Source organism: Larimichthys crocea, chromosome XIII (genome assembly GCF_000972845.2).
Source record: "Larimichthys crocea isolate SSNF chromosome XIII, L_crocea_2.0, whole genome shotgun sequence".
Lineage (NCBI taxonomy): Eukaryota > Metazoa > Chordata > Actinopteri > Sciaenidae > Larimichthys > Larimichthys crocea.
Window position 1 is genome coordinate 46,831,591 of NC_040023.1, and position 26,670 is coordinate 46,858,260.

The window sequence follows — 26,670 nt, forward strand, 5'->3', positions numbered from 1 at the left end:
TTACTAAATCCAATCCTTCTTCCTGAGAGTAAGTTGAGTTAGCAAGTTTTGAATGAACTTCTGGCTGTTCAGATTCTCAGAATCGTATATATTTCTACACAGGCACCCAGACAGAAGATGTTGCAAGGACAAGAGGAGGTGATGGGAAAGTAGAAAGACATCTGGAGATAGATAGACTGTACAAGTTGCCAGTCTATCACAGGACTTAAGAGTTAGTTTGAAAGAGCCCCTGCGACCCTGAAAAGTGGAAGTGAAGGAAATACTCAACAAGATACAATTACAAGTTCAGGACTAGTTCCCTTCCACCACTAAACAACTGACCACAAACAAGCAAATAAAAATAAAAAACCTGTTCTCTTTATAATATTTGTTATTTGGTTCATCCCACGCATGAAAAACAAACAGTGACACAATATAACTGGTCCAGTCATTGTACAGTTTATTATCTTCTTTGAACATGGAGTATTATTGCTGTTTTTTCTCATTGATAAACATCATCCACAGTCCTATGACAGTCATGACTGATTAAAACAAGGCAGCAAAAAAAATATAATTACAATCTCTAATCAGCCACTGGTTTAAGTCATGAACAAAATCCGCCAGCCATGATGCAGACTGGATGGAGGAATACTCAAGCAGGTTTTGATCAAGTCCACATCCAACCCTCGGATCATTTTCTCTCCAGTGAGGTCCACATATCAAACCGACGTCATCCAAAAAGAGTTTTTTTTTGTTTTGTTTTTTTAGAAGTCTCTGAATTAAAGTGTTTTTGCATAACTGCTACAGCAGTTGATTGAGTGAGGCACCGCAATAAAAAAGGCACTTTGGTAAATGCTGAGATGCAAAAGGACAAATATGATATGAATCTTTAACCTACACCAACACTGTAAATTACAGTTATGATAATCAGAGGAGAAAATGTACCCTTAAAGGAGAATGTGTAATAAACAACAGAGATAAAACCATCACAAGTTCTACAAGCTCTGCTCAGTGCTGACGAACGGAGCAGGAAGTCCATTTAGGTCGGGCTACTGTGACATGGAGTGACTCATGTTGACCAGGTCAGGACACTTGGAAGGCTGGTCTCAGTTCAGTTTTACACTTCCTTCTCTAGAATGATTTGTTGTTGTGTCACTATAGTGGAGATGTCAGGTTCGATCCAGAGATCACCACAACACAGGAAAGTCCATTTTAGTGAATCCAGGTTCCCTGCGCAGCTCCCAGTACGTGTTGTTGCTGATCCACGTGTCGTTGTTAGACTTCCTGCCAACACAGCACAAATCAAATGTGTATGTTTAATACATGTTGAACAACTCATCATTCATATTCATATCAAGTTACACCTGAATGTATATCAACAAATTCAATTTTGCCTAACTTAGATGTGATGCCACTCTGCGTCAGAAAAGTTTCTGCAATTGATTTTGAAACAAAACTGTGGATTGTATTTTTTTTGGGAGGTGTAACTACAAGTTTATTATTAATAGAGTATCCGGGAATTGATGACTTGTGTAATATTTCCTCTGAAATAGATGTGTTGAAATCGACAGTGACGGAACAATCAAGAATGGCTTATTTTTTTGTCACAATGAAACCAAAGACCTTCGTCACATCACAAGATATTTTCACCACGAGACGCAGTGGCTGCTGTGGGCGTGAACCCGCGACCATATGCGGCAGAACAATTACGCGGAAAGACAGCGTGTCTGATTGCACACAAAGACATGTCCACAGATGACCAAGAAACCCGGCAGCGTACTTGAAAAAGCGTGGCTGGTGTGTCATGTTGTTGTCCTGCAGCACTTTCCTCCTCTCCCTCTGGAGCTGCTCTATTCTCTGTTTCTGCTCCTCGGCACCTTCTGTGTTCCCCTCTTCCAACAGCCTGGACAAAACAACAACAACAACAAAAAAAAGAAAAGACAAAGACAGTGAGCGTGGATAGGAAACAGTAGAAATTTAGTAGAGCATCACTTCCATTTATCCCACAGACAAACAGGTAAACGTTGGCTTTTTCCTCTGTCTGGGTAAAACTTTTCAATCAACGCTGTAGCTTCCTGACACTATTTATCGAATATAAAACAGAAATTACATATATTGTGCATAACTGTGATTTCATTGGTAAACATTTTTTTTTTTTTAGAATGAGCCTTTTATAAATGTACAGACGCCATAGATCCTCCTCTACAAAGTCTACCATGTTTCTACAGTAGCCTAAACTGGACAATCTAAACACTGGACAGGACACGTTGACTCCGATTTATAAAACACTTATTTGTTTGCTACAGAATCATACGAGTCCCCAGAGACGAGGAACGTTTGGGGAAACACCGTAGTGTATTTCAACTGCCTGACCAGGGTTAAAAATTGTGTTTCGGGAACATTATTTTACCCCGAAAAAGTCCCTGCTCGGGGAGAAAATAGGTTTCAAAAGGTATAGAAACTTTCAGGGTGAGGCTTGCAGCATTCAACATTTTTGATCGTGCAAGTACGCGCAGCATTTTATTTCATCTGCCATTTTGAAAAATCTGCAGCTGCAAAACAAATTTGTTTTTCGTTCACTGTGCTTCCACACATCTACATGAAGCTCCAGAAGAAAGCATGCGACAGATGGGCCGACAACAAAGTCGAGGCCTTATTGTTGTATAGTTCCAAGCAAAAGTGACGTGCAAGAAGAGCCAATGCCTTTTCATACGTCAGATGACTCATTTTCTTAATCTTTCCGGGGTCTTAAGACCATAGCTAAAACAAAGACACAACGGGCTGAAGGAACCTTTCAGTTCTTTGAAATTTATCTCCTGAGACTAAATGTTCTTGGTGCTTTGGGTAAAAGTCGGCCTTAAAAATCCCTTTTGAACATTTCCTGTTTGCATTTCAACCACATCAGAAGAACTAACAAGAATAGGCAAATTATGTCAGATTAAAAAAAAACAAAAAACATTACGGATGCTTTTGGCGCAATTTTTTTCACACATCATCCTGTTATTATTCATCCAACTTAATATATGCAAGAACAAAGGAGTTCAAAATCATACTATAATGAGAAGACAAGATTCCTGTGACTTTATTCCTCTGGATCTAAAGTCCCATGGTCAGTTGCCATGGTTACGCTCATATTTCAGACATTTACTGCTTCACACCACATGGGCTCTACCAGACTTGGCCCACAAAAATCATGTTTTTGAGCCAAATGGTGTGATTTGGCAGTTTTTTTTTTTCCATTTAGACGCCAGGGGCATCTGTACAGGCCATTGGACCCGAAATCTAAATAGTGAGGAAAGTAATTAAGTATGCAGCTTCTAAGATGGGATTACGTCTGTCAGACTCATAGAAATCAACTTTACAGACAGATAAAGCGAGCTGACCTTTGGTCCGGTCTGAAGCGTGTGTCTGTGGGGGGCAGCAGAGGTTTCAGGGCGGAGTCCAGCTCATTTAGCTCTACTGCAAACTGGGTGAAGCCATAGTACTGCTCTTGGTCCCCTGGCATGGAGTCTATACACACAGACAAACACAAACAGTCATGGCACGTTCAGATTTGTTGTTTGACAGAAGTGCCATGTTGTAAAAAAAACTCAATAACTGACATTTCAAGGGACCAATCACTCACTTGCTCTCCAGATACACGTGGCTGAGGGTGGGTCTCCTTGAAAAACCGACTCGTGCCATTTTCCGAAAATGGAGTGCACCACTTTCCCATTTGAATTTGTAACCACGCCCTCTATCTCGTTCACTGTAGAGCTCCATGTTCTTGCCTTGAAAAAAGATTATTAAATACAACGGTAAAGTGTTAGATGGAAGAAAAATATAACACATCACATTTAACGCTCATGCGACAAACACTGTATGATTAAAAAGGAGTGGACCCGAAAGTTCAGTTCCTGTCTTTGTCCAGAAGATGGTACTGTTTGCCTTCATAGAAGTGATCACACGGCACACTGAAAGTAAGCCGTGAGTGACCAGCACTGAATTTTTAAAAAACTGCACTAAAAAAAGTTTTTATACGGGAGCAAATTTTAAAGTGTCTGCTCAGAGGATGATGAAGCTTAAATCAGGTGCTAGAAGACTGACAAACGTTAGTCTGACAAACAAACAATGTGAAAAAGAGCAACCAGTAAACAGTAACCCTATACAAGAAATCCTCTCAAGTAATGATTCACAGTCCAACAAGGAAGACTTTTCTTTACATTGTTAAATCATGCAAAACACATTATACACAACTTTATACATGCTTCGGCAGCTGGAGCATAAACACTCACAACAAAGACAGTTATTTAAATATATAATGAAACATAATATTTCCTGACCTTGACGAATGTGATTTTACACTGGCAGGCGTTACTGTTGATATTTTTGATAGACATCTCTCCGTAGTGTTCGATCCAGCGCTGGCCGCTCAGGATGTTGTGGATGCAGGATGTCACTTTGTTCCATTCGTAGTGGTCCCCAAACCTGGAGACATCACACACACACACACACACACACACATACATAATGCACTCATGCCCCTACACTTACAGCTTATACTGTGCACTGTGACGTGGACAAATGTAATTAATATACAAGAGCGTAAGCACTAACCCGCACACGAAACGTAAAAGGAGTAAAAGGACTTACGCAGGTAGTGTAACATGGGTGGTTCCCATGGGAACAATTTCCATGGATTTGCCCCAGAATTTATTTTTCCATCGCACATCTAAAAGAAACAGGTAAAAGGTGAGTGCTTATGACAATTCCCACATTATATTAATTTAAATATTTTTAGAAATGAACTTCTTTATTCATGTGCACAGAGGGAAATGTAAACAAGGCAACAGACGACAGTTTCTTTGACTACCAATCACTGTTTGGTTGTTTCTGAACAGCATACCAGATTTTAATGAGTCAGAATTCACAGACAGTGTCACAGTAGTAAAATCTACACAGTTATTTTCACCTTAAATTCTAAATTAAAAAAAGGTGTGGCAGCAGGGAAGCAATCCAACTAAACCCAGACAAACAGAGGGGAAACGGGACTTTCCCCCGCCCCCCAAACATGCTCTCTCCTGCTCACCTTGCCAAAAGGTGAAGTTCTTTGAATCAGCGTGACATGCCGACACAGGAGGATGATGACTCACCTGGGAAATGGCAAGAAGAGAAACAAGATGAGATAAAGACACTTTATCCAGAGCTTTGCCACATTAGACACTGTTGCTCGGGAAGTTGTATCACGAATCGGACAAAAACTATTAATTTTGAGAGATCAGTATATTTACTGTAACCAAAGAAGATCACCGCAGAAGAGAAGACTCTTATGAATTATTTAAAACAGGAAGAGGGCGCTGTTCCAACCATTCCATTGATACCTCTGACATGAGACGACCTAACCGAGGTGCAAGAGTTCATCTGAAAATCTCATGCAGAGGCTTCAAAACATTGGATGTTGAGCTCAGAGATGAGTTCTTTCTCACTTTATGTATTACATTCAAAATACTGATCATTTTTTTGTGTTTAAAGTTAAATAGTAGCCTTTAATGTGAAGGGAGTATAATTCATGTGCATGCTGTAAAACCATGTGATCTCTACCTGTTCGGCTATAAACTTGAAGTTTTTATCCGGTCTGTCACACTCGTACGTCTCTCCAAGGACGGGGTTGAAGGGTTTACTTCCTGCTCGATAGTAGCTGGATGCATATGCAGATATAGCAAATGTAGCAACATACACCTGTGCAGAAAACAACGAAGATGAATTACATTTGTCGCACGTGCAAAGTTTGGTATGAATGACATGGCAAATGTGTGTTTGTCTACAAGTAAATAGAAGTATTACTACATGTTACTGGGTATTCCTACAGTATGTAGAGGTTTGAGACTTACAACAACAATTTTGTGTCTTTGTAACTACTGTGTGTCCATTTGAATGTTTGACTATATAAAGTGTGCGTCAAATATTCTGGAAAAAAAAAAGGTCTCCATACAGGCGCAGGAAGAAAAAATAAAAAATGTATCAAAGCCTCTAACAGAGCTGCTCACAGAGGAAACATTAAAGTACCATTTTTAACAAATCTGCCTGAGGAAGAACACTGAGCTTAAAAAAACAAACAATTCAAATCTATATTTTGCTACAGCTACTTTGATGTCAATAAACAATTTCTCTTTTTATGAGAATGTAACTTTCAGTTGTCCAGTAGATACATGTGCCAATGTTCATGTGAGGCTATTTTGTGTGTGTGTGTGTGCAGGTTCCTCTCACCATGCGCTGGTAAGGATCTTGGGTCTGATTGGCGGTGTCCAGCAGCTCGCTGTACTCCAACTCCTCGCACAGCCTTTGCAGGGTGTTGATTGGTTCGTTGAGATGCACCGGCATGGCCACCTTGGACAGGTCCTTGCCGATGTTGTTCCTCAGGATGTTCCACAGGCTCACGCCGCTGTCTGGGCTGGGAGAGGGCAGCGTGGAGCGTCGACGAGCCAGGGTCAACACGTTGCTAACTATAGGGGTGTGTAATGGGGAGAGGAGTGTGGTGAGACAGGAGAACAGGGATGGCAGAGCATGTGTGAAAACTGAAAGAAGAGAGAGGTAGCTGCTTGAATGTGTGCATTGTCTAAAAAAAGATCAATAAATCTGATGTTCAAAGCTGATTTGATGGAGATGAGCATATGAGGTGGCACTTTCCTGACAGCAACTAGAGCATTTTTGTTTGACTGAATGATGTGCTTAGATACATTTTGAATGAAAATGGTAAACAGAACAGCACAAATGTTGCCTTTTATCAGCTTCAATCCAAAAATATCCAGTGTGAAAAAAAAAAAATCTAGATGAAAACAAAACCCCCTTTCACACATTTCCCTGCAAAGGTTCTAATCATACGATCTAAACCACATGAATAAACATAAACAATTCTGCTGGACCACATCATTAAATCACAATCTTTCTCTTCCTCCGTGCTTCTTTGAGGCAAAGGTTTATTATGCAGCGAAAATGTAAAACTAACACCATCTGCAGCAGTGAATTAATGATGTCTGAACACAGATGCTTTGTCAAATACTGTAAGATGTTTGAAGTTTGTAAACAAGTCTGGAAATCGGCACATTCTCTCAGCAAGCGAGTCAATTTTAGGATTTAAGACACTTCTGATTTATTTGTTGCTGATATTTTCTGAAAAAATACACAAAAACTGGTTCACACTAACTCTCTGTTGAAGGACACAGACAAACACACACACACACAGACACACACAGACACACACAGACACACAAGTTTCTACTGTATCATGTACCAGAGTTGTGTCTCTCACTGCCTCCCTCGTTGCTGTAGGTATCCATGGAGACGCTGTCACTGACATCACTGATGTACGAGTCATCATCAGACACCTGGAGACGGAAAATCGATTGTGAAAGGTCAGCGAGTGACCAGAACACAGAATCAAAAGACGAAAAAAAAAACACACAAATCCAAAAGTCTTCAGTCACCAGGTAGAAAAGCTGTTTGCTCACTCGCAGGAATTCGTTTTGTTAAAACTGGCTGTGTGTGGGTTACACCCAGTTTGAGGATGAATTAGATTATTTTTCCAGCACAAGTAACCCACAAATGTCTTGACTTTGATGTGTGTGATGGCTGTAGTGCTGAATTGTTTAAAGACATGTATAAAGCAAGAAATTAAACATACTGGTTCCAGCTTCACATATGTTAAGACCTTTATTTGCTTTAAGTTTTAGCCTGTTTGACAAAACAAGTAATTTGTAGACTAGGGCATGGTATAAAATTTTAATGGATGAGGAGGAAGATCAGGTAGCACATAGTGTCTCACCTCAGAGGAAGAAGAGGAGAGGAGGTACTCCTGAGCATCGAAAAACTCTGATATCGACTCTGGAATAGACGCTTTGCTCTCATTGGACACCTGGTGGACCAAGGGGGAGCCGCCTTTACATTCCTGATGAGAAGAAGAGGTCAGTTGAGTGAAACTGGATGGTGATAGATGGAGAGGATGTGTGTGGTGTAATCACGCAGAATCACAGAGGCACTCACCGAGGCATAGGTGGTCTTCAAGCCCATGACCTGCACTGGCTGTGGGCCCTGCAGGTCGATGGTGTGTCTCAGTCTGTCTCTTTCTGCTACTAGGGAACTAAAAGTTGATTTCAGCGTGGAGTGGACTGGAGAGAAGAGAGAGGGAGACAACAGGTACAGAGTTGTCATGGAAACTATCTTGCCATATAGAAGCAAAGACATTAGGTTCTATCTAAAAAAAAAAAAAGAAACGGACTCACTGTTGTTAGCCAGCCTGCAGAAGTCCTCCTGAAGACGGGACACATCTGTAGGTGAGTCTGGTGATTCGGGACAGACCTCCTGGGTGTTTGAATCAGTGGTGGAGAGGTTGGGGTTGGAGGCGTGGAGACGAGGAGACTGGGAGGAGATGCAGCTCGGGACCTGGTGGGCAAAAAATAGAGAAAGGCGGAGAGCCGTGAGACATTATTCCACGTTCATTCCCACTGCTTGACACAATAATCATGATTAGAAAAAGAAGGTATAGCTGCACCTGTAGTGTGGCTTTGGTTTCTTTGCCATTGTTTTTGGATCGCCATCTCCTTGGCCTCTTCTCTTTTTTGGGGATGTCATAATTTGACGCCTTTGGTAGCACAAAGAAAAGAGAGGAGTAAAGAAAGTCTGACATTACTCACAATTATTTAACTTCTTATTCTGTTGGCTCGTGCATTTTCTCTTTGGACTACCTCAACATTTAGCATCGTGGCTATCTGTGTGCCTGTGCTTACCTGTAGTGCACTAATGGCCGGGGCAGAGTACGTGCGGTGGAGGACCTCCATGCTCTTTAGCAGCAGGTTGAGTTCGAGCAGATACGATTCACATTCCTCCAAGTCTGAGTCAAAAAGGGATTTATTATCAGATGAAGCATTAGAAGTTTTGTGCGCATGCAGATACAGCATAAGAGATAAAGAACTCACTGCAGCGAGACACGCTTTAAGCCACCGTTGACAAGGCAGGGTGACACAGAAGCAAGGAGAGAGTAAGTAAGCAGAAAATATAGAGGAAAAAATAAATCAACAACAACCAACCTTTGCAGCACTTGTCCATGTCCCCTGAGGAGTGGAGCCAGGAGCTGACCTTAGCCTGGTGGACCGACGCCTGCTTAGTGAGAGTAGCCCTCTGTTTTTTTGATGATGAGATGAGAGGATGAGGCATACTTCATCAGATTTAGGCGTCAAAGGAATGTTTACCCTTTAAACTTACTTTTCTTAGGGTGTCATTGAGCGAGGGGGAGGATGAGGCGTGGGGGTGAAAGAGGTGCCTCTCGTGGGGATACATGGCGATCTCGTTCTGCCGGAACACGCGGTGATGACGTAGCTTTGACACCCACTCCTCAAAGAGCTCCGGAGACTTCACCTGAGTGGGATAAAGTCAAATTAGGAACAGGGGACTGTGCGTATATATTTCTGAGAGACAGCACACTGACTCATGTCGAATTCAACATGACCTTGTTAATGCGAGCGTAGGGGAGTTACCTTCAGGTGATAGATGTTATCCTCCGTGTCCAGATCGATGCACATGGCCTTCTTCTTGATTGACATGACGGAGAGGCCGACGTCAATGCAGCCGTGAAGCTTTCCCTTCTTGAGCTGTGAAGTGAGACGCTTCGTTATTGGGTGTCTGAATGCAGGAATGACAAACAGATGGCGCCCTTGAGGTTAGACCTACATCAGTTCCACGTTTTCCATACTTCAAGATGCCTTTCTCCAACACAAAGTATCTCTAAACGGGAAGAAATCAAACAATATTTAGTCACATGAATTACTGCCCTCACACTTGGTTTATTTCACTCTATCAACCACACCACTTTCCCTTGACCCCGACATTCAAATTTTACAACAGCAGTAATGACATAAGTGATCAGCAGTTTGTATAATGCCTGTGTACAGACACAGGCAGATTACAAGCGCACCTTGCTCACCTTAATTTTACAATAAAAAAAAAAGAACACACTGATAAAGCCCTTTAAAAGTATTTAAGGCCTTGTTTCCAGTTAACATGGTGACTAATAAACTGGAACTTTCCAGGTATGAATGAGCACACTCTGTGAGAGAAGCGGGGCAGGAAGATGAGTCAGGGTTACAGTGTTATCAGCTGGGAATGAAAAGAATGGAAAGAAGGAAATACAGGAGGATTATAATGAAGGAGAGGAGGAAGTGTGGAAATAGCTTAGAGGTATTAAAAGACAGCAGGTCAGGACTCTAGTTAGGGCCGCGAGAGTTGCTAGTTCAATCCTGGTATCACCAGGAAAGGCATTACAACACAGGCCTCATCTATCATTTTAAGAAACACAGCGACATATTATGAATACAGGGCGGAATATTAACAAGGAAAAACAGGCTTTGCCCCAGTTTAAAAAACACATGACAAATGCAAACAAAGCCTCAGAATATGAGCAAACCCCTGTGGCTCGCTGTCTGATACACCCTAGTGTCAAAAGAAATCAAGTTCAGAGCGAAACCAGGTCTTTGCAGACAAAGAGCAGCAGCGGTGTTCTATATAAAAAACATGTTTCAATGCGGTTGCCGTCTGGGACCTTAAAAGGGCTCCCAAGGTGCTTACCTTATGCCACCCCTTCATGGGCCACTTCCTCCTCTTCAGCAAGATACCTTCTTGTCTGTCAGGCTCCTGCATGCTGGCAGGAACCCCCCTGAGCCCCTCCACAATCTCCCAGCTGTCCTGAAGGGAGACACGGGAGCAATACGGTATGAGTTACAGACAGACAAGTGAAATGACAGAAGCAGAACACAATCTAGACATGTAAACAGTGTCATCATCATCATGACAGGTGGCATTTAAAAACAGGTTTATTGTGCTTACAGCTATTTTTTTTAGTGTTTATAGTGTTTGCATTTCTAGAAATCCTTCAGTTTGGGCTTTGTTTATTCTAAACAGCTCACACACACATACACACAGATAATACGCTTCATAGCCTTGGGCATACAATGCTCTCGTGTTGCATTTAAATTCAACAAATCTGAAGTCAGCTCATATCAACTGAGACGAAAAGCAAATACTGAAATGCTAACAGACACACACACACACACACACACACACACACACACACACACACACACACACACAGATACACACATACCTGGTTACTCTCATGCTTAGAGGAGCCGCTGCTGTCACTGTGAGTGGGTGACGGCGACGTCATCTTTTTGCGACCTGACTGCTTTCTGCCCACCGTGGTCTCGTTTCTGTGGAAACCTCAGCGACGGGGATCACAGCAGGGGCGCCAGGAGCATCACTCTGACCTTTGAAGGCCACGCCGCAACGGTCCTGCACTGCGGAAACGAAACTGGTGTCAGAGCAGCGGATGGGTTGTGCCGATTTTAAAAGCGAACGGGAGCAGCACGCAGGAGCAGACGGAGAGGAATGACTCGCTCGCTGTGTGTCTGACTAACCGTGCGCAGCCTAATTCAGGATATGAAATCCCCAAAAGTATCTTAGTTTTAAGGAAGCTGGACACAAATACCTCCAATAAATAAAAAACACATGAGAGGCTAATAATGCCCGATCATGAGCTCTCACGCGCGCACACACAGTTCAGAGATCAACCTGCACCATGTGAATTTAGATGTGATGTGGACTGTTGTGATAAATGTGAGCTAAGCACACACTGTTTCAGGATTTATGACTAGGACAGTACCACACAGCATAGCTTTATGATCAAGGCCCACTTGTAAACAAGCATGTGAGCATCATCAGGATGCCAGTAAAAAAAATTCCCTCCATACAAACAACACTATCAGTGAAACAAAATATATAACAACAGAAGCTACTTCCACTTCCATGCGTCTGGTAGATTAAGCGAAACTAGTCAAAATAATGTATCCTTCACTCAAAAAGAACCTTTCCCCTAGCTACAGGTGTTTAATAGTCACATGTTCCTTATAAATTCAAATCATATATGTCCTAAACTATTTCTAAACACTCATAAGTAAACATTTACCCCTCCTTTTCATTTGCATACTGCAAAACTGAGAAATGAATTTCACCACTCGGTACTTTCCTGCAAATATTACCTCCTCCACTTGCCCCGGCCTCCTTACCTTCCTCCATCAGCTTTTTTTTTTTTTTTTTTTTTTTTTTTTTTGAGAGATCAAAAGCCAGGATGCTTGTGAGGTCAGGGACAGATTAGTTCTACAAAACTAAATTCGACAGTCGTGATGAACTTGTGATCATCCCGCTGCCCAAAATTATGACTCTAGAACCATAACTGTTATAAAAGAAGCGTGTTTGTTTTGCTGGAGAGCTGTGTCTCCGCATAATTACAGACATGTGCCGTACATGTTGAGCAGGGAGTACCACATTCTCACTACGATGCAATATTCATTCCTCCCCTTGCCACAAATGACATGCCCCAACCTGGCTGTGTATGTTATACCTCTATGCGAGTGGGAATGCCACTCCCTTTGTACGCTGATCCTGTCAAACACTGAACTCAGGTGTGTCTGCGTGGACGTTGTGTACTGTACATACCAGCAGGGAATATATCTGTCTGGGGTAGTGGGCATTAACGCAGTGAGGAAAGTGTTTGTGCGCTCATGCAAATTTGTGTCAACTCCTGGATTCTATCTATGCTGCTAACTATATCCTCTGCAAACGGTCTGGTGGTTTTGACTGTGTGTTTGTGTATGCAGTAGCTCCCCCAAAGCCTGACTTACAGTTAGTACCATGCTCAGGACATGAGTCATCAAGCAGGAAAGAATGTGCTCCGTGCTTCGATACCCCAGACACATCATAACACACCATAACACACAGCCAGCTACAGTCAACACTGGGCTAAAAGCAGAGTGAAGCACACAGACAGTCCCGTCCTGCTTCACAGGCTCTGGAGCACAGATTTAAAAAAAAAAAAAAAAAAAAAAAAAAAAGGCAGACAAATGAGTTTATTTGAGTAGGCTTAGAATGATAAACTTGTCAAGCTGTTGTATTCGCACTTTGCATGGTGTGACATGCCATCTGAAGCTTTAGATATTATCAAGTTCAGGAATTTACTGCGCACAATTTCCACATATTTGCATCTGTGTAAACTTCAAAACTACACAAGCTCCACGCAACCACCAAACATATATTGGCATGTAGTGTGGGAGCCGAGGGCCCCAAGGGTAAATCTCCATTCTTCAAAGAATACAATCATGATTGCAAACACAATAAGTGGAGAGTAAGGGCGACAGCATCGCTTTACATAACGCGCTCAGCCCCCGCCCTCCATTCCTCGGCCTTTTCCCTTTCATATAACTCAGCACCAAAGTTTGCAACAAAACACTTCCTTTTGTGCAAAACCTCAGAAATTGCAACCGCATCTGCGCTCGGATTTAGTTGAAGCGTTGCCACCACGCTGCACCTCCTCACTTCAGTGGCTTAAAAGCTTGTGCTGAAAGCCGTGTATTAGTCTAGAGAGGCACTATCTGCCACAGATGAACTGTAAAAATTTGTAAATGAAGCAGGGAGATGTCAGTCCCCAAACGTCCCACTGTGCGTCCTACTTACCTCCGCTGAGTGATTACTGTAGTATTGTACACTGCTGAGCCTCACTGCACTGTAAGACTAGAAGTCGCTGGGGTTTTACCTTCAGCCTTACGTAATGGGAGTGAATCATTAATGGCACTACACCTTGTAAATGATCTGTTAAAGATGGAAAGGGGTCATTCTTGCGGCAATGTCACAGATTCACTAGGCCCAAATGAGGAAATAAAAAGGTTAAAGGTGAAGGACGTGACTGCTTTTGTTTGTGTTTCCTTCTTTGACGTGTGTCAGCGTTTATGAAGTCAGCTGATGGGAGGGAGGAAGAGATGCAAATGAGAAATATACTGGGGGGGGGTTCTTGATGTATTAAAGTGGGTCTAGACTATTTTGCATAACCTAAGTTCTGTGTGAGCTAACAACAAACAACCCCATGGATAGTAACTTAATCTTACTTGGGTATGCTCTCCTTTCTTTCCATCTAGCATGTTTTCTCTTTCACTGCACTGACGGGAAAAAAAGTACAGACAATGAGAACAGGTACTCCCCTTAACTTCCCTCTTCGAGGTGCAACTTCAAACCAGTTTCTAATGTTGGCACAGACCTGCTTATAACTCATTTAAGCTATTTCAGGCTTCACTTCCTTAAAAATGCCCACCACAATAACCACTGTGTGTTTTTCCTCAAAGCTTTCACTTGACAACCTTTGTCTACAGGCAGAATTGTTCATAAAAACAACTAAAACGCAAATAAGTTATTATCTCCACTAGTGCCTCCTTTTTCAGCCCAGCACAGCTACAGGCGTCACTGTATTCACAGAGAGCCTCGCGCTTTCACAAAGCAAAGGCCTTTTCTGTCGTCCACCAGTTTCCATGACAGGATTTCAAGACAACGAGGCTGAGCCCTGAGGAATTGTCAGGCTGGAGTTTCCAGTCCTGGCATGACAAACACACAGATATTGACTTAACAGCCAGTCCATCTGCTTTGTGCCTATTCACATTCTTGCAACAGCAGGCTAGCCATCAAGCTGACAGTCCACATATTTTGTATATCCTCTGCATTACTGGCTGGATTGGGACTTGTGAAAAAAAAAGGTCCTCACAGATGGCCCATATGTAACCTCCAATAAAGCATCAGAAGCTTCCGGTATAGCTTACCCAGAGAATTATCACGAGAATCTGTGCATGATCCAGTGATTATCAAGCTGAAAGCCGGCATAAGAGGCTTTTAATAGACTCACATCCGGAAATATTATCTCACTACTTCAAATTTTTATAAACAGAACAGAGGCAGCATATGTAGTAGCACTTGGCTTCTCTGAGCTCTGACCTCATGTCTGTCATGAGGAATATTTTTTTCCATGTGAAAGTACCCACGGCGTCTGTGTTTCCCCTGTGCTGGCAGAGAGAAAGTAATGTGGGCATCAGTAGGTGATCAAAGCGGAGGAAAAAAAAAGAAAAAGAAGCAGCCCCAATATGCCATTCAGCAGTCAAGTTATTTTCATGTGCGCTCAAAGAGAGACAGCAAGAGAACCAGCATGCCCATAGATTCTTGACCGATGTATTTTTGAAAGCCGCATCACAAAAGATGTCTCTCTGTCTTTTTCCCGCTGAGACAAGGGACACTTTGTTTTACTTGCTCAATCATCACGTGTTGCTATGGATACAAAAGAAATACACCACCACCACCAAGGCAAGAATAAATTCAGTTTGTTTGTTCTTTATGTGAAATCTGAGGGCATAAAACATGGGAGCTATTTATAGAACCTGTGCCGGCGTTACCAAGAGAAAAGATGGGCTTGGCTGGAAGTAGGGCACAACATCCTTATAACCTTAGAAAAACCATACAAGATCACAGGCAGGGCTATTCTCAGAGCGTCCGCTTGGTGTGTATTAGTCAAGGGAGGAGTGCTCTGTTTTTTTTTTTAACCAGCTTTTAAGTGGGTGTTGTGTAAAGGAGAGAGTGACACAGAGATAACTCAGTGAGTCACGTCAGCCACGCTGGATGTTTACAACCCAGAAATGTTGCAGGAAGAAACATTTTTAGGTGATCTGGAGTCAGCTGACCGATTGACATCATCGATTGCCGTTGGAACAACTTTCTATTGGTGCGAGTAACGCCTGGAACAGCACCCCCTGAAGTCAGCAGGGAATCAGTCTCAGCGTCTTGTCAAGGGCACAGACTCTTATTACTACTCTGCCTAGGGCTACAACTAATCAGAACTTTTAAACACCAGTTCATCCGACAATTCTTTTCTTGGTGAAGTACTCTGCGTCATCTCCCAATGTCTTATGATGTCATACCAGCAGCCAAAAGTATTCAGTTTAAAATGATATACAGCAGGGAAATAGAGGCATTCCATGAATAATAAAATATCAAAATAGTTGCAGATCAATTTTCTGACTTATTGATTAATCAGCCGATCATTTCAGCTCTAGCCGTGCCTGCCACATAAGACAGAGAACAACTCTCAGTAGTTCATACACCTGAACCCATCACTGTTTTCTGTAAATGTAGAAATCTACACATGTTCTATAACAACCAGCCTCCCCTTCACTTTAGATACATTAACCAGCTTGTGCTGGCAACACGTGCCCACGGGCAAATAGCGGATGGCACGGTGATAGTGAGTCCATCACCACTCATCCATACAATGATGCTATCTCTGAACCAAGAGGTGCAGGTGAAAGGGTTGATTTACAGTAGCACCACAAAAGCCTGACGTGAAAGCACTGAAGAACTCATGATGATTGTACAGATTACAGCGATGTAAAATAGTAGGGGACAAAAAAAAGTCAAAAAATCACATAAAAATGCTCCATTATGCAAATGTATCCAATTTACTGAGAACACGGGCAAATTCATGTTCGAGAAGCTGCAAAAATGAACTTTTTCTGTGTGTCGTGAATGTTCCGATCTTATCAACCACTCCACAGATTGCATTGTTGTTTTCTTTGGCTGCTGAATGGAGCTAAATCTACCAGCCGCCGCTTGCATATTTCACGAAGCATTTGGCTGGTGGATAAAGTGCTGCCACTTCACTGAATCCTCTGCATTTTATTTATTAATTTATTTTACTAAAAATCAATTATGTTAAACTGGTAACTTATTATGAGAAGTTGTTGCTGATCTACTAATGATTAATAAACTCATTTATTTCATACCAAGTGTATCTAAAAAATACTGAAAGGACTTTGAATGAATGGCTCCCTATCATACCAAGCTCACTATAATCTCTATTTATTATAATGACGCTGGATAACTGCTGGAATAATAGTCTTCATATGTTGGGGGATTATATCAGCGCAGCAACCAAAGTGGATAGGTTGAATTAAATAGTCATTACCGGGGACAAACTCCACAGGTGTCCCGTTTGAATTCACAGCCCTCGCAGCTCCAGTTCCTGTTGCCAAAAGCCAACACAGCACTTCAAACTTGTCAGCGCAGACAAAATGTCTCATATATATATATATATACACACACCATGTGCTCGTTAAAGCCCACACTCACTTCGACAGAAACCCAAACAAAAGCACAGAGAGGCTTTTTTTCTTTTTCACACACCAAACGTCACGAAGAAGTCTATTAATAATTCTATCGAAAGCGATGTTTCACTTCAGCGCTCAAGAGCTCAAAAGACACGAACAAGGAGCGCTGTCAAACTCTGATTCAGACGGAAGCAGGACAACAACAGCCCCCCAAAAACACACACACATATATTTTACACGAGTTATGAGTATGAATGAAAAAGAAAAAAAAATGCTTACGGTTCTGTGGCGAAAGCTACAGCATCCTACACGGACACCAGTACCTGGCTTTAGGACTACAGCTCCCTCGTTTCAATGCCCGGAGCTCCGTGTGTGTGTGCGTGGAGGAGGAGGGGTTAGTTTTAGTGGGCAGGAGTGACTGACGGCTGGTTGAGCCAATCACAGGCGAGGAAAGGAGGGGAGGGGGCGGGGAATGAAGGTTTTTTTTTTTTTTTTGAACGGACCACTGAGTGACGTCGGCAAAAAAAAATGTCAAAGACAAAACGATCAAGGTGAGAGAGATTAGTGACAGACAATGGAGTGTCAGGTGAGCTCCAGCTGCTGAAGTCAGGTTAGTACACGGTTAACTGTGTGCTAATGTATGTGTGTTTTAACCTCACTCACATTATTATTATTTTAGTTTTCACATTAATCCTGCCTAACACTAATGTTGGTACTTCACAGCCTGTAAACAATGTTTAAAGGTCCAGTGTGTCACATTTTAGGAGCATCATAATTATTCCAAATATATATTTTTGTATTAGTGTACAATCGAAATAAGAATATTGTGTTTGTTACCTTTGAATGAGCCTTTTATATCTACAGAGAGAGTGAGTCCTTTTCCACCATGTTGCACAACCATCTTTCTACAGTAGCCCAGAAAGGACAAACACTGGCTCTAGATAGGGCCTTTTGTATTATTATTATTTTGCAAGTTTTACAGCCACCACAGTTTTTCCCAACACCCTTGAAAGACAAGTGGTATTCAGTTCGCTAGATGCCACTAAATGTTACACACTGGACCTTTAAAAAGCAAATTAAGCAGTGTCAGAGGTCAGACAAAGTCATGCTCCATCATGTAACAGATTATTATTCAGGATGCCATAAACAGTTCTTTTCATTATTGAGTATAGGACAGTTATTTAAGATTAGATTGGATTAGATCGGATTAGCCTTTATTGTCCACACACATGTACCATCAAACTACAGGTAACATGCAGTGTCACACTATACACACACTATCCAAAACACACACTTCAAGAATAAATACATTTTACTGATAAACTGTCAAATAGTGAAGTGAAAAATACTCACAATCTCTTGCCTAAACAACACTTCACAATCTAACTATATTTAGTATCACTAAAGAAAGCAGCTGGTTTGTTAGTTTTATGATAACTGATAATATGATCACTTGTGATATTTTTGCATAAAAAAATTAAAAAGATTATTAGGTATCTAAATAGTTGCCAATTATCTTTCTATCAATCGACTAATTTGTAAATAACCTAACTGGTTATTGCTTATATCATTACCTGTTGTTTGATTGTATGGAACAGTCAAAATAAAAGCCAGTAGCCGTGGATACAGTAGCTATGTGTTAATAATCTGGCCGGTCCGATGACAGATTGTTTGGTGATTTTCCTCCGACATTGTGGTTGCAAAAGATGGCTTTACCCACAAGTGCTGACTGTTTGCTGAAACGATGAGTAAGTGAGAAAAGTTGTGTGATTGCGCCCAGACGGAAAGAGCGAGTGGGTGAACCAATGAGCATGTGTTTATGTGTTTCTACTTAATCTTTCTCTGGTTAATGTCTTCTTTGGAAAAAAAGCTCTCCTAAATCCATCCACGTCTTTTGTCCTTGTAGCTCAATGAACCACCTTCAGGCCTTGTATTTGTTTACCCAACAAAACAAATTTTCTCCTTTGCATGGGCATGAGGTTGTCACTTCCTGCCTGGGCTTATTACTATGGCAACAAGGGAAAACATAAAGTAGGGGGAAAAGACTTCTTGGAAACGGAGAGTTAGAGTTGGGTGTGTCTAGAAACTAATGTTTAGAGTTTAAAAGGAATGTTGGCCTCTTACGTCAGAGTTGACTGCGAGAAAATTAATATAGATTGCTGACATGCAGTGATGTGGTGTTGAAGTTAAAACACACAAGAAAATGTGTTGTGTCACATGATATTTACATTGTGACTCTCAGGTGGCTTCCCTTGTCCTTACAAGAGCCGTGCACAATTGTAGCCCCAAGGAAACACACCCTGGTGTACCTGACAACACACAGACTCTGAACCACGCCTGTCTAGAGATACAGTGCGGTAGCAAACCTGAAAATTCAGCAGACATAAACTGATAATTAGTTTTAGACATTTTCTATTAATAATATAATCTTATTTTAAAAAGGAGACAATGAAGAAGTCATAAATAAGGTTATGTAATGGAAGCTGATACACCATACTTGTAAGTCTGTGTACGTCAGGGTGGCTATTAATATCCCCTATCAGCTTTCTGTCACTTACAGTATACACACACAGACACAGTACACATATACTGCAGGAGAAGATTATGTATGACAGTGTCATCTATAGGTCAGATATGGTTACTGCGCACAGTACGGCTCTGAAACTGAAACATGAATTACAGGGAGGGCCCTAAATGCTGCTAACTGCATAAGAAGGCATAAGTCGTTTACTTTGGCTGTGTGAACTGTGGAATCTGACCTTAAAGGTCCAGTGTGTGTCCCAGAACGGACAAAATAAACAGTGGCTCTAGATAGGGCCTTTCACATTCTCCACTAATTTTTTGCTGCCACTGTAGTTTGTCCTTCAAGCTTAGGGAGGAGAGGCTGAGGAAACACTGCTGTGATCAGCAAACACACAACTAGATGCTTAGGTGATAACACCCTTGAGCAAAACATTGACAGGGTCTCTGTTCTGTTGCTGAAAATGACCTCTTGTCCTGGGCTTTATTAATCTATTAGGGGGGCCGAAGCGTGGAGCGCTACCTACCTCAAGTTTCTTGTGTATTCATTGGTGATTTGTAATTCATGTTAAAAGTGCACGGCATTGCTATCATTCCCATGTCTGTACAGTTCGTTTAATTTAGGGCAAACACAGGAAACAGCTGTTTAAACGTTCATCAGTGAGCTTTTAAAGGTGCTGGTCGGTGGAGTTAACGTCACGTTTCTCATATTTCTCTTCTTTTTCGTTTGACGTATCGGTTTTAACAACAAAATGGCTAACTTAGTTGAACTAGTGGCAGCTTTACCATACAGGCATAAAAGTGGGATAGATCTCCTCATCTAACTTGACCTATACCCGAACTATTCCTTTAAAACTAGATTTTTAACTTGGAGCTTCAAGATTAAGTAATAATGTAGATTGTTGTCTTGAAGTGCCTATCATCTCCTTTTATGTAGTGTGTTCTTTGCATATTTATTGAAAAAGCATTAAATGTACCCAAACTAAGTTCCATGTGATCAGCCTAGAGTCTTCGGGGAGTTATCTGGGGCCCCAGTTGGTAATTGAGCCTTACTCTGACTTCTCTGTGAAAGTTTTTTTTTTAGAGGGGATCAGTACTACTGTTGCCTCCTTGTGCTATACTGTTCCATGTCTGCAGAGGGTGATGTTGCACAGAAGCAATGCAGTGTGGGGACTCGGAGTCAACAGCTGCAGATCAGATGTCTCAGCTCTCTAAATTACTGACTGGCGACTTTGTTTTAATGACTCATAAAGCCCACTTCTTTTTTTTTTTTTTGTACTCTTGTTTGTGACTTGTTTTGCATTGTGTTAGCTTGAGAGATGCTAATCCAGTATATGTGTGTGTGTGTGTGTGTGTGTGTGTATGTGCATATGTGTGTGTTTTGTGCTCGCTTTCATGTTTTGGTGTGCTCATGCATGCAGCCTTATGCAGCCTATCACAGTTTGAGCGTGTTATCTTCTGTGGAGCTCAGTGATCTAAGGATCTTAAGGCATAATGTTCTCTCAGTGTCATTATGTGATTGAGGCTGATTATGTGCATGCAGACAGTTTCTATCTAACTCAGTAGATCAAAGCGCGCGCACACACACTCACACACACACACACACACACACACTATCCTTTATACTACCCTCCTTGTTCCTCCCCCTTATCTTCCCCTCCACTCTCACCGCCCTTTCAACAGGGCAATAGCATGCTCTCTAATTTTTTCCAGATGTCAACTACCTCCCTTCCTCCTTTTGCCTGCTCTATTCCCTTTTTTTAACTATCACTGGGTCAACTGAAACCCTGAAAGTTCTGCCACCCTTTCACCCCTCCCTCTCTCTCTCTCTCTCTGTCTCTCTCTCCCTACTCGACATATTGGTCTCAACGACAAAACATGACCCCGGGAGGTCGAAGCTCTCCCAAAGCAGAAAGGAATGCCGAGGCAAATTCGTTTCCCACATTGCATGATGTGCCTGTGTTGTTGCAATCAGCCAGGTCCACAGTGTATTTTGAGAGTGCCAGATGTTTGTGACATGCTCTTTTGCTCTGATGGGATTGTTATTCTTTGAGTGAAGTCATTACTAGCTGAGGATTTCTTGTCTTTCAGTTGTTACTTAACTTAACTTTTGTCTCCTCCGCTTCTCCCTCCATCTTGATCTCTATTTCTACTTCCCTCAATGGGAACCAACTGTGGGAGTTGAGTAGAGGAGCAGTGGGAATGTGGATGGGGCCCAGGTGTTCCCTTGGCTCTATCCTCCTCTATCATTTATATCCATTTAGGTGCAGCTATAGTGTGGCTGCACTCCTGTACAACATACATTATACAGGGTGTCTTCAATCTCTGCTTACACCGACATTTCAGTCGCAGACACGTTGCGCAGAGGGGATAGAGACTCTTTCACCATCTCCCTCTAAGTGGATAAACACACTCACTCATCCACTCACAAACATACAGCCACACACACACACACACACACAGTTAATGTGTGTGAGCATGGACTAGATCTATGATTCTCTCCTCTAACCGAAGCAGTTAATGGTCCCAGCAGCTGTTGCTCATGTAAACTCTCCTCACACACACAAAAGACACACTCAATCCCACCTCCTCATTGCCTCTTTTCCTTCCATTTGCTTTGCACAAAGAAACTCATACATGCCGCTAAACAAGCACACACACATACATTCTCCAAATCTGCCACACACGGGGACAATCTGTTATTAGTTTCAACTACTTCCTATTGATTAGAGCTCTGTTGGAGGGCTAATCTGAGGAACAAAGCTGCTGCTAATCATCATTAGGGCCCATCCTTTTACTCTGATCGCTATGATAAGCCACAGACATGTGCTAGTTTCATAGTGTTACTTTACCAGGCCATGTCCCATACGGATTGACTCTCTGATGTATGTTAGGCCCGCAGGGAAAAGTCAGTCGCTGGGATGCCGTGCATTCTGAGATACAATAGGATGCACATGTTTCCACAAGCACAAACATCCTGCGAGTTTTTGACTTTGTATGGGGCTCATTAGTCCTTTACAATGTCAGCCCTGTTCCGTGTGTGAATTTTTGTGCGTCTATATGCGTAGTATAAATAATGAACACTTCAAAAGTATCACCTACCAGTCCTATGTGTATACGTGTGCTAGTATGTGTTATTACTAAATCACCAACTTGTATGAATAATGTGTCACGGCATGATAAGATACAGCATACTTTTAGCAGTACTTTTTAAAGTGTATTTATTCATTTGAAGATATGGATTAAACAATATTTGACTAAAGACCAGCTGTGGAAAAGTACTCACATCTGTCAAAGGGATTGTTAGACATTGGCTTTGGCAACATTGGCTTTCTTGACAAGGGTTGGATGAGGAAGCCAGGGGATGGTTACCTTAGCTTAGCATAAAGACTGGAAAAGGGGAAGGAAACAGCGAGCCTGGCCTGGAGCCTAGAGATAATGCATTAATTAATGAGCTTTAGAGGTGCTGCTAAGGCGGATTTGATTACCTTTGGACTGAGCCAGACTGGCTCTTTCCTCTGATTCCGGTCTGTGTATCAAGCTAAACTAGCCAGCTGCTGACAGTAACTTTAGGTTTACCATAAAGATATGTGCATGGTGTCAATCTTTTCATCTGACTCTCATCAGGAAGGTAAATAAGCATACTTACGTAAGAATTCCTTTTGGAAGGAGTACCATCATATAAACTTGCATTCCAACAACAAAATGTACCTCAGCATTAAAAAGATTTCATTCCAGATAAAGGGCACAATATTGAATTATCAATGCACTAATCTGATCAGCATTTCAACATTGTATGGTTGTATGTGTTTGAACTGCTAAGAGTTAGTTTCAACTCCAATACAAGACAAAACAATCCTCACTCAGGATCCACTTACTCCCTTGTTTCTGGAGCTTTCGACCATATTGCACTGCCATCATCTGCAAGTTTGAAGTTCAAACTTTTCTCTATTCTGAGAACATTTAGGACCGTTCTTCCATACTCACTTAAAAGTTGAGTGTGACAGTTTAGTCTTAACCGTAGAAACTGCAGTAAAACATCTTAAGTTGTTTGAATACCTACAGCTGACATACCCAATCTGCTAACAAAGATTATGTGATACAGTCATAAGCCCCGGAACACAGAGCAGAATGTAAAGTGTCGAGTTGAGAGACAAAATCTAATCTAATCTATAAATTGTGCATTGTGGGAAGGTAGTGTTCATATTACTTTTTTGTTCCATTGTGGAATTTTTAGTGCGCCTTAAAGTTTGGACTTTGGACAATATCTCATTTTGAAATATAGCCGAGTAAAAATATAGAAAGTCACAAATTGCTCATTTACATGCCCACGCACACACACACACACAAGCTCACCTGCGCTGACCTGGATTTCATTTATTTCATGCAGACATACTTTCCCGCACACACACACACACACTCAAGTTTGTCAGTCCAATGAAACAGGCATGCTCAGGTGCAGACAGATATACAAGCCCTTCTCTCTCTCGCTCTCTCTCTCTCCCCTTGATGGAATTGGGTTTCTTTCCTGCAGACACTGTCTCAGTGCTGAGGCACTGAAATGTCATATGGCCAGGTGATTGGACAGTGAGAGGCCCGCTGGCAGGAGAGAGAGGCGATGAGATGATGGTCTGGTGAAACCAGTCTGCAGCCTTTATTGTGTGCAGGCAGAGTGGCAGACAGCTCTGTGCGGGGTCCTCAATGCTGCCTATTGTGCCAGCTTCTCTGAGAATCTGGGTCAACTCCACAACACTTTTTCCCTCACAACAATCTCTGTCTACATCGGTCTAACACTGCACTCACTTCCCTCCTCCTTCTGACCCCCTGCTCTCACTTTCCTCAGATTGTTTTTATCTTTTCTTACCCTGTTTCCATCTTTCATTCTATCTGCCCATCTCATTTACACACTGAGCTCTCTCGGGAATGAATCCCTCACCCCTGTCCTCCTCCAAATGTTACATTAAAGTTAACTTATCTCTGAGGTGAAAGCCAATCTATGCTGATGAAATCTTTTGTGTATTCCTTTCAACTCTGACATAGACCAGGCTTGTGCAATAAAACAACTGGACTGGTCCCACTGTGTCTGAGGCTAAATCTCTGAGTGTTTTCTCAATGTGTGTGTTCCTCAGAGACAGAGAAAGAAAGACTAGAATGACAGGGATACAGGGAGGGGGCTAGGCGGCAGAAAAGCAGGAATACTATGGAGAAACAGTCAGACAGGAAATGACCTCCCAGAGAGGGGGCTTCCCCAGGGGTTGTATTTCTCTTCGTCTCTCATACACAGACATTCACTCATACACAGAGCTATAATGCCTGACAATGATGTCTACCAACAGATATGCATGAGAATGAGGCCAACCGGGGAGCTCGTTTGGGGCTCTTGCGCTGTGTTCGAAATGCAAGGAGCTAGAACAGTCATCCATTGGCTCAGCTCTGGAAACCATTGCATCACTTTCTTCTCAAGGGACGTTGCATGTGTGTGTGACTGTGTGCATGAGTGAGTTATGACTGATTACTTTTCCCATGGTTGACAAATCTCTATTCGTAGACATTTACGTCACGTGTCGCAATAGAGGGTGTGTGAAAACTAGTTGGCAAGTGAGCCGAGAAGTTAGTAGGCTAGTGGATAAACAACTGACACACTTAAAAGTAATGAATAAACACTCGAAATCATTGACTGCATATAAAAATGGACAACGTGACAGCTCCCCCCAAAAAGTTAAGCCAAAACATCTGGATCACCCCCTTGTGGGTGGCTGTAGTATAGGTCAGTATAGGTCATAAACACAGCCCTTCCCTTCATTAGCGGAGTCTCTCGTTTTAGGTCAGTCACATCACACTGGTATATGTTCAAGTGTTCATTTTACTTTTGTTTTAATATGTAATTTGTTGCTGCTCTCATGTCATGATTGACAGTTTGAGCCCTGCTCGAGACGGAGACGGGTGTAGGCTACTGGTGGGACCTTGATAACTGTGGCTCCAACCCAAAATTACTCCTGCACATACGGCTTTGAATGACATCACCGGCGCAAGATGGCAGCAACCATCTCTGGGATATTTTGACTTCATGGAGAATGGATGTTGTCTATCAATATATACAGTCTATGCTTGAAAATGTTAGCTGAAAGCAACAGATAAACAGTTTAAATAGCGAGCTGAAAGCAATGATTGAACCACTTTAAAGTGTTAAACTGTTGCCCAAAATACAACCACACACACACACAGTGGGCTCAAAGAGCGGCACCCTGGGAGCTGCTGCCCCAGTAGCTTAACACAGCGTATATTTCGGCGGGAGGATGCAGCCAAATGTTAGAACACATGCAACACATAAAGAGGGTACTTCCCCAGACAATAGACAAAAGAGGACAGAGGATGTCTACATGCACGTTGACTCAGGGATAAAATCAAACGAGAAAGCTTGATTTACAGGAGAATGTAGATTTGAAAGCCTGGGAGCCTTACATTTCTATAAACTGATGACTGGCTGGTGCATTACATTTCACTAGAATGCAGGAAAATGAAGTTTGACACTCAAAATGTGGTACTTGAGTTCATCTAATAGGACTCCAGGAGGTAACATCATTCAAAATAGGTCGGGAACCACTGATCTAAGCTGTGTGAATGTGTATGTCAGTGGGTCTACCTCATGTGCCATAAATGTGCAGATGTCTTGGCAATAACCCTGCATCCCTTTCAGACTGCACTTCATGTACACTGCAGATAACCATCCCTCGCTCTGCACAAAATCTTCACATGCTACATTTATTTCCCCACTTTCAAGTTGGAGATCTTTAACTCAGATTTGGCACCTCTCCTCGTCAGTCTTAACACACACTTCACCCAAATTCCTCATCTGCAAATGTGAACCATCTGTGCTCCTTATGGGCTCGGCAACACAAGGCGCGTTAATGAGAGAATGGTAGGCTGAATTACAGTTAAGCTGCATGATGATGGCGTTGGACTGTACAGAGAACTGTTGATGCGTGGATTGTAGCTTCTACTTACTCACTTTGTGTACGCAGTGTTCAGATTTAATGTCCTCTGGCGAGGGGAATCCATTCACTACAGCTGTTTTATGAATGATCATTTCTCATATCTTATCAAAAGCGATGACAAAATGAATGTGAAGTGTTTTGTTAGACTTATTTTATGAGTGACTTGCTCTGTTTGCACC

General features: G+C 42.1%; 1 protein-coding gene across 1 annotated transcript; it reads right to left on the reverse strand.

Annotated features, from left to right (window-relative positions):
* Window positions 1-415: 415 nt before the first annotated feature.
* LOC104940559 (oxysterol-binding protein-related protein 3-like) lies at window positions 416-17,371 on the reverse strand. The gene is given in 22 exon segments (XM_027287238.1): window positions 416-1,263; window positions 1,760-1,882; window positions 3,363-3,489; window positions 3,605-3,749; window positions 4,302-4,446; window positions 4,612-4,690; window positions 5,048-5,111; window positions 5,560-5,697; window positions 6,226-6,461; window positions 7,250-7,343; window positions 7,781-7,968; window positions 7,971-8,123; window positions 8,238-8,397; window positions 8,507-8,596; window positions 8,742-8,845; window positions 9,042-9,132; window positions 9,217-9,369; window positions 9,489-9,602; window positions 9,682-9,735; window positions 10,576-10,692; window positions 11,111-11,303; window positions 17,256-17,371. Coding segments are annotated over 21 exon segments (2,535 nt in total). The 5' UTR covers window positions 11,174-11,303; window positions 17,256-17,371; the 3' UTR covers window positions 416-1,166.
* Window positions 17,372-26,670: the final 9,299 nt, after the last annotated feature.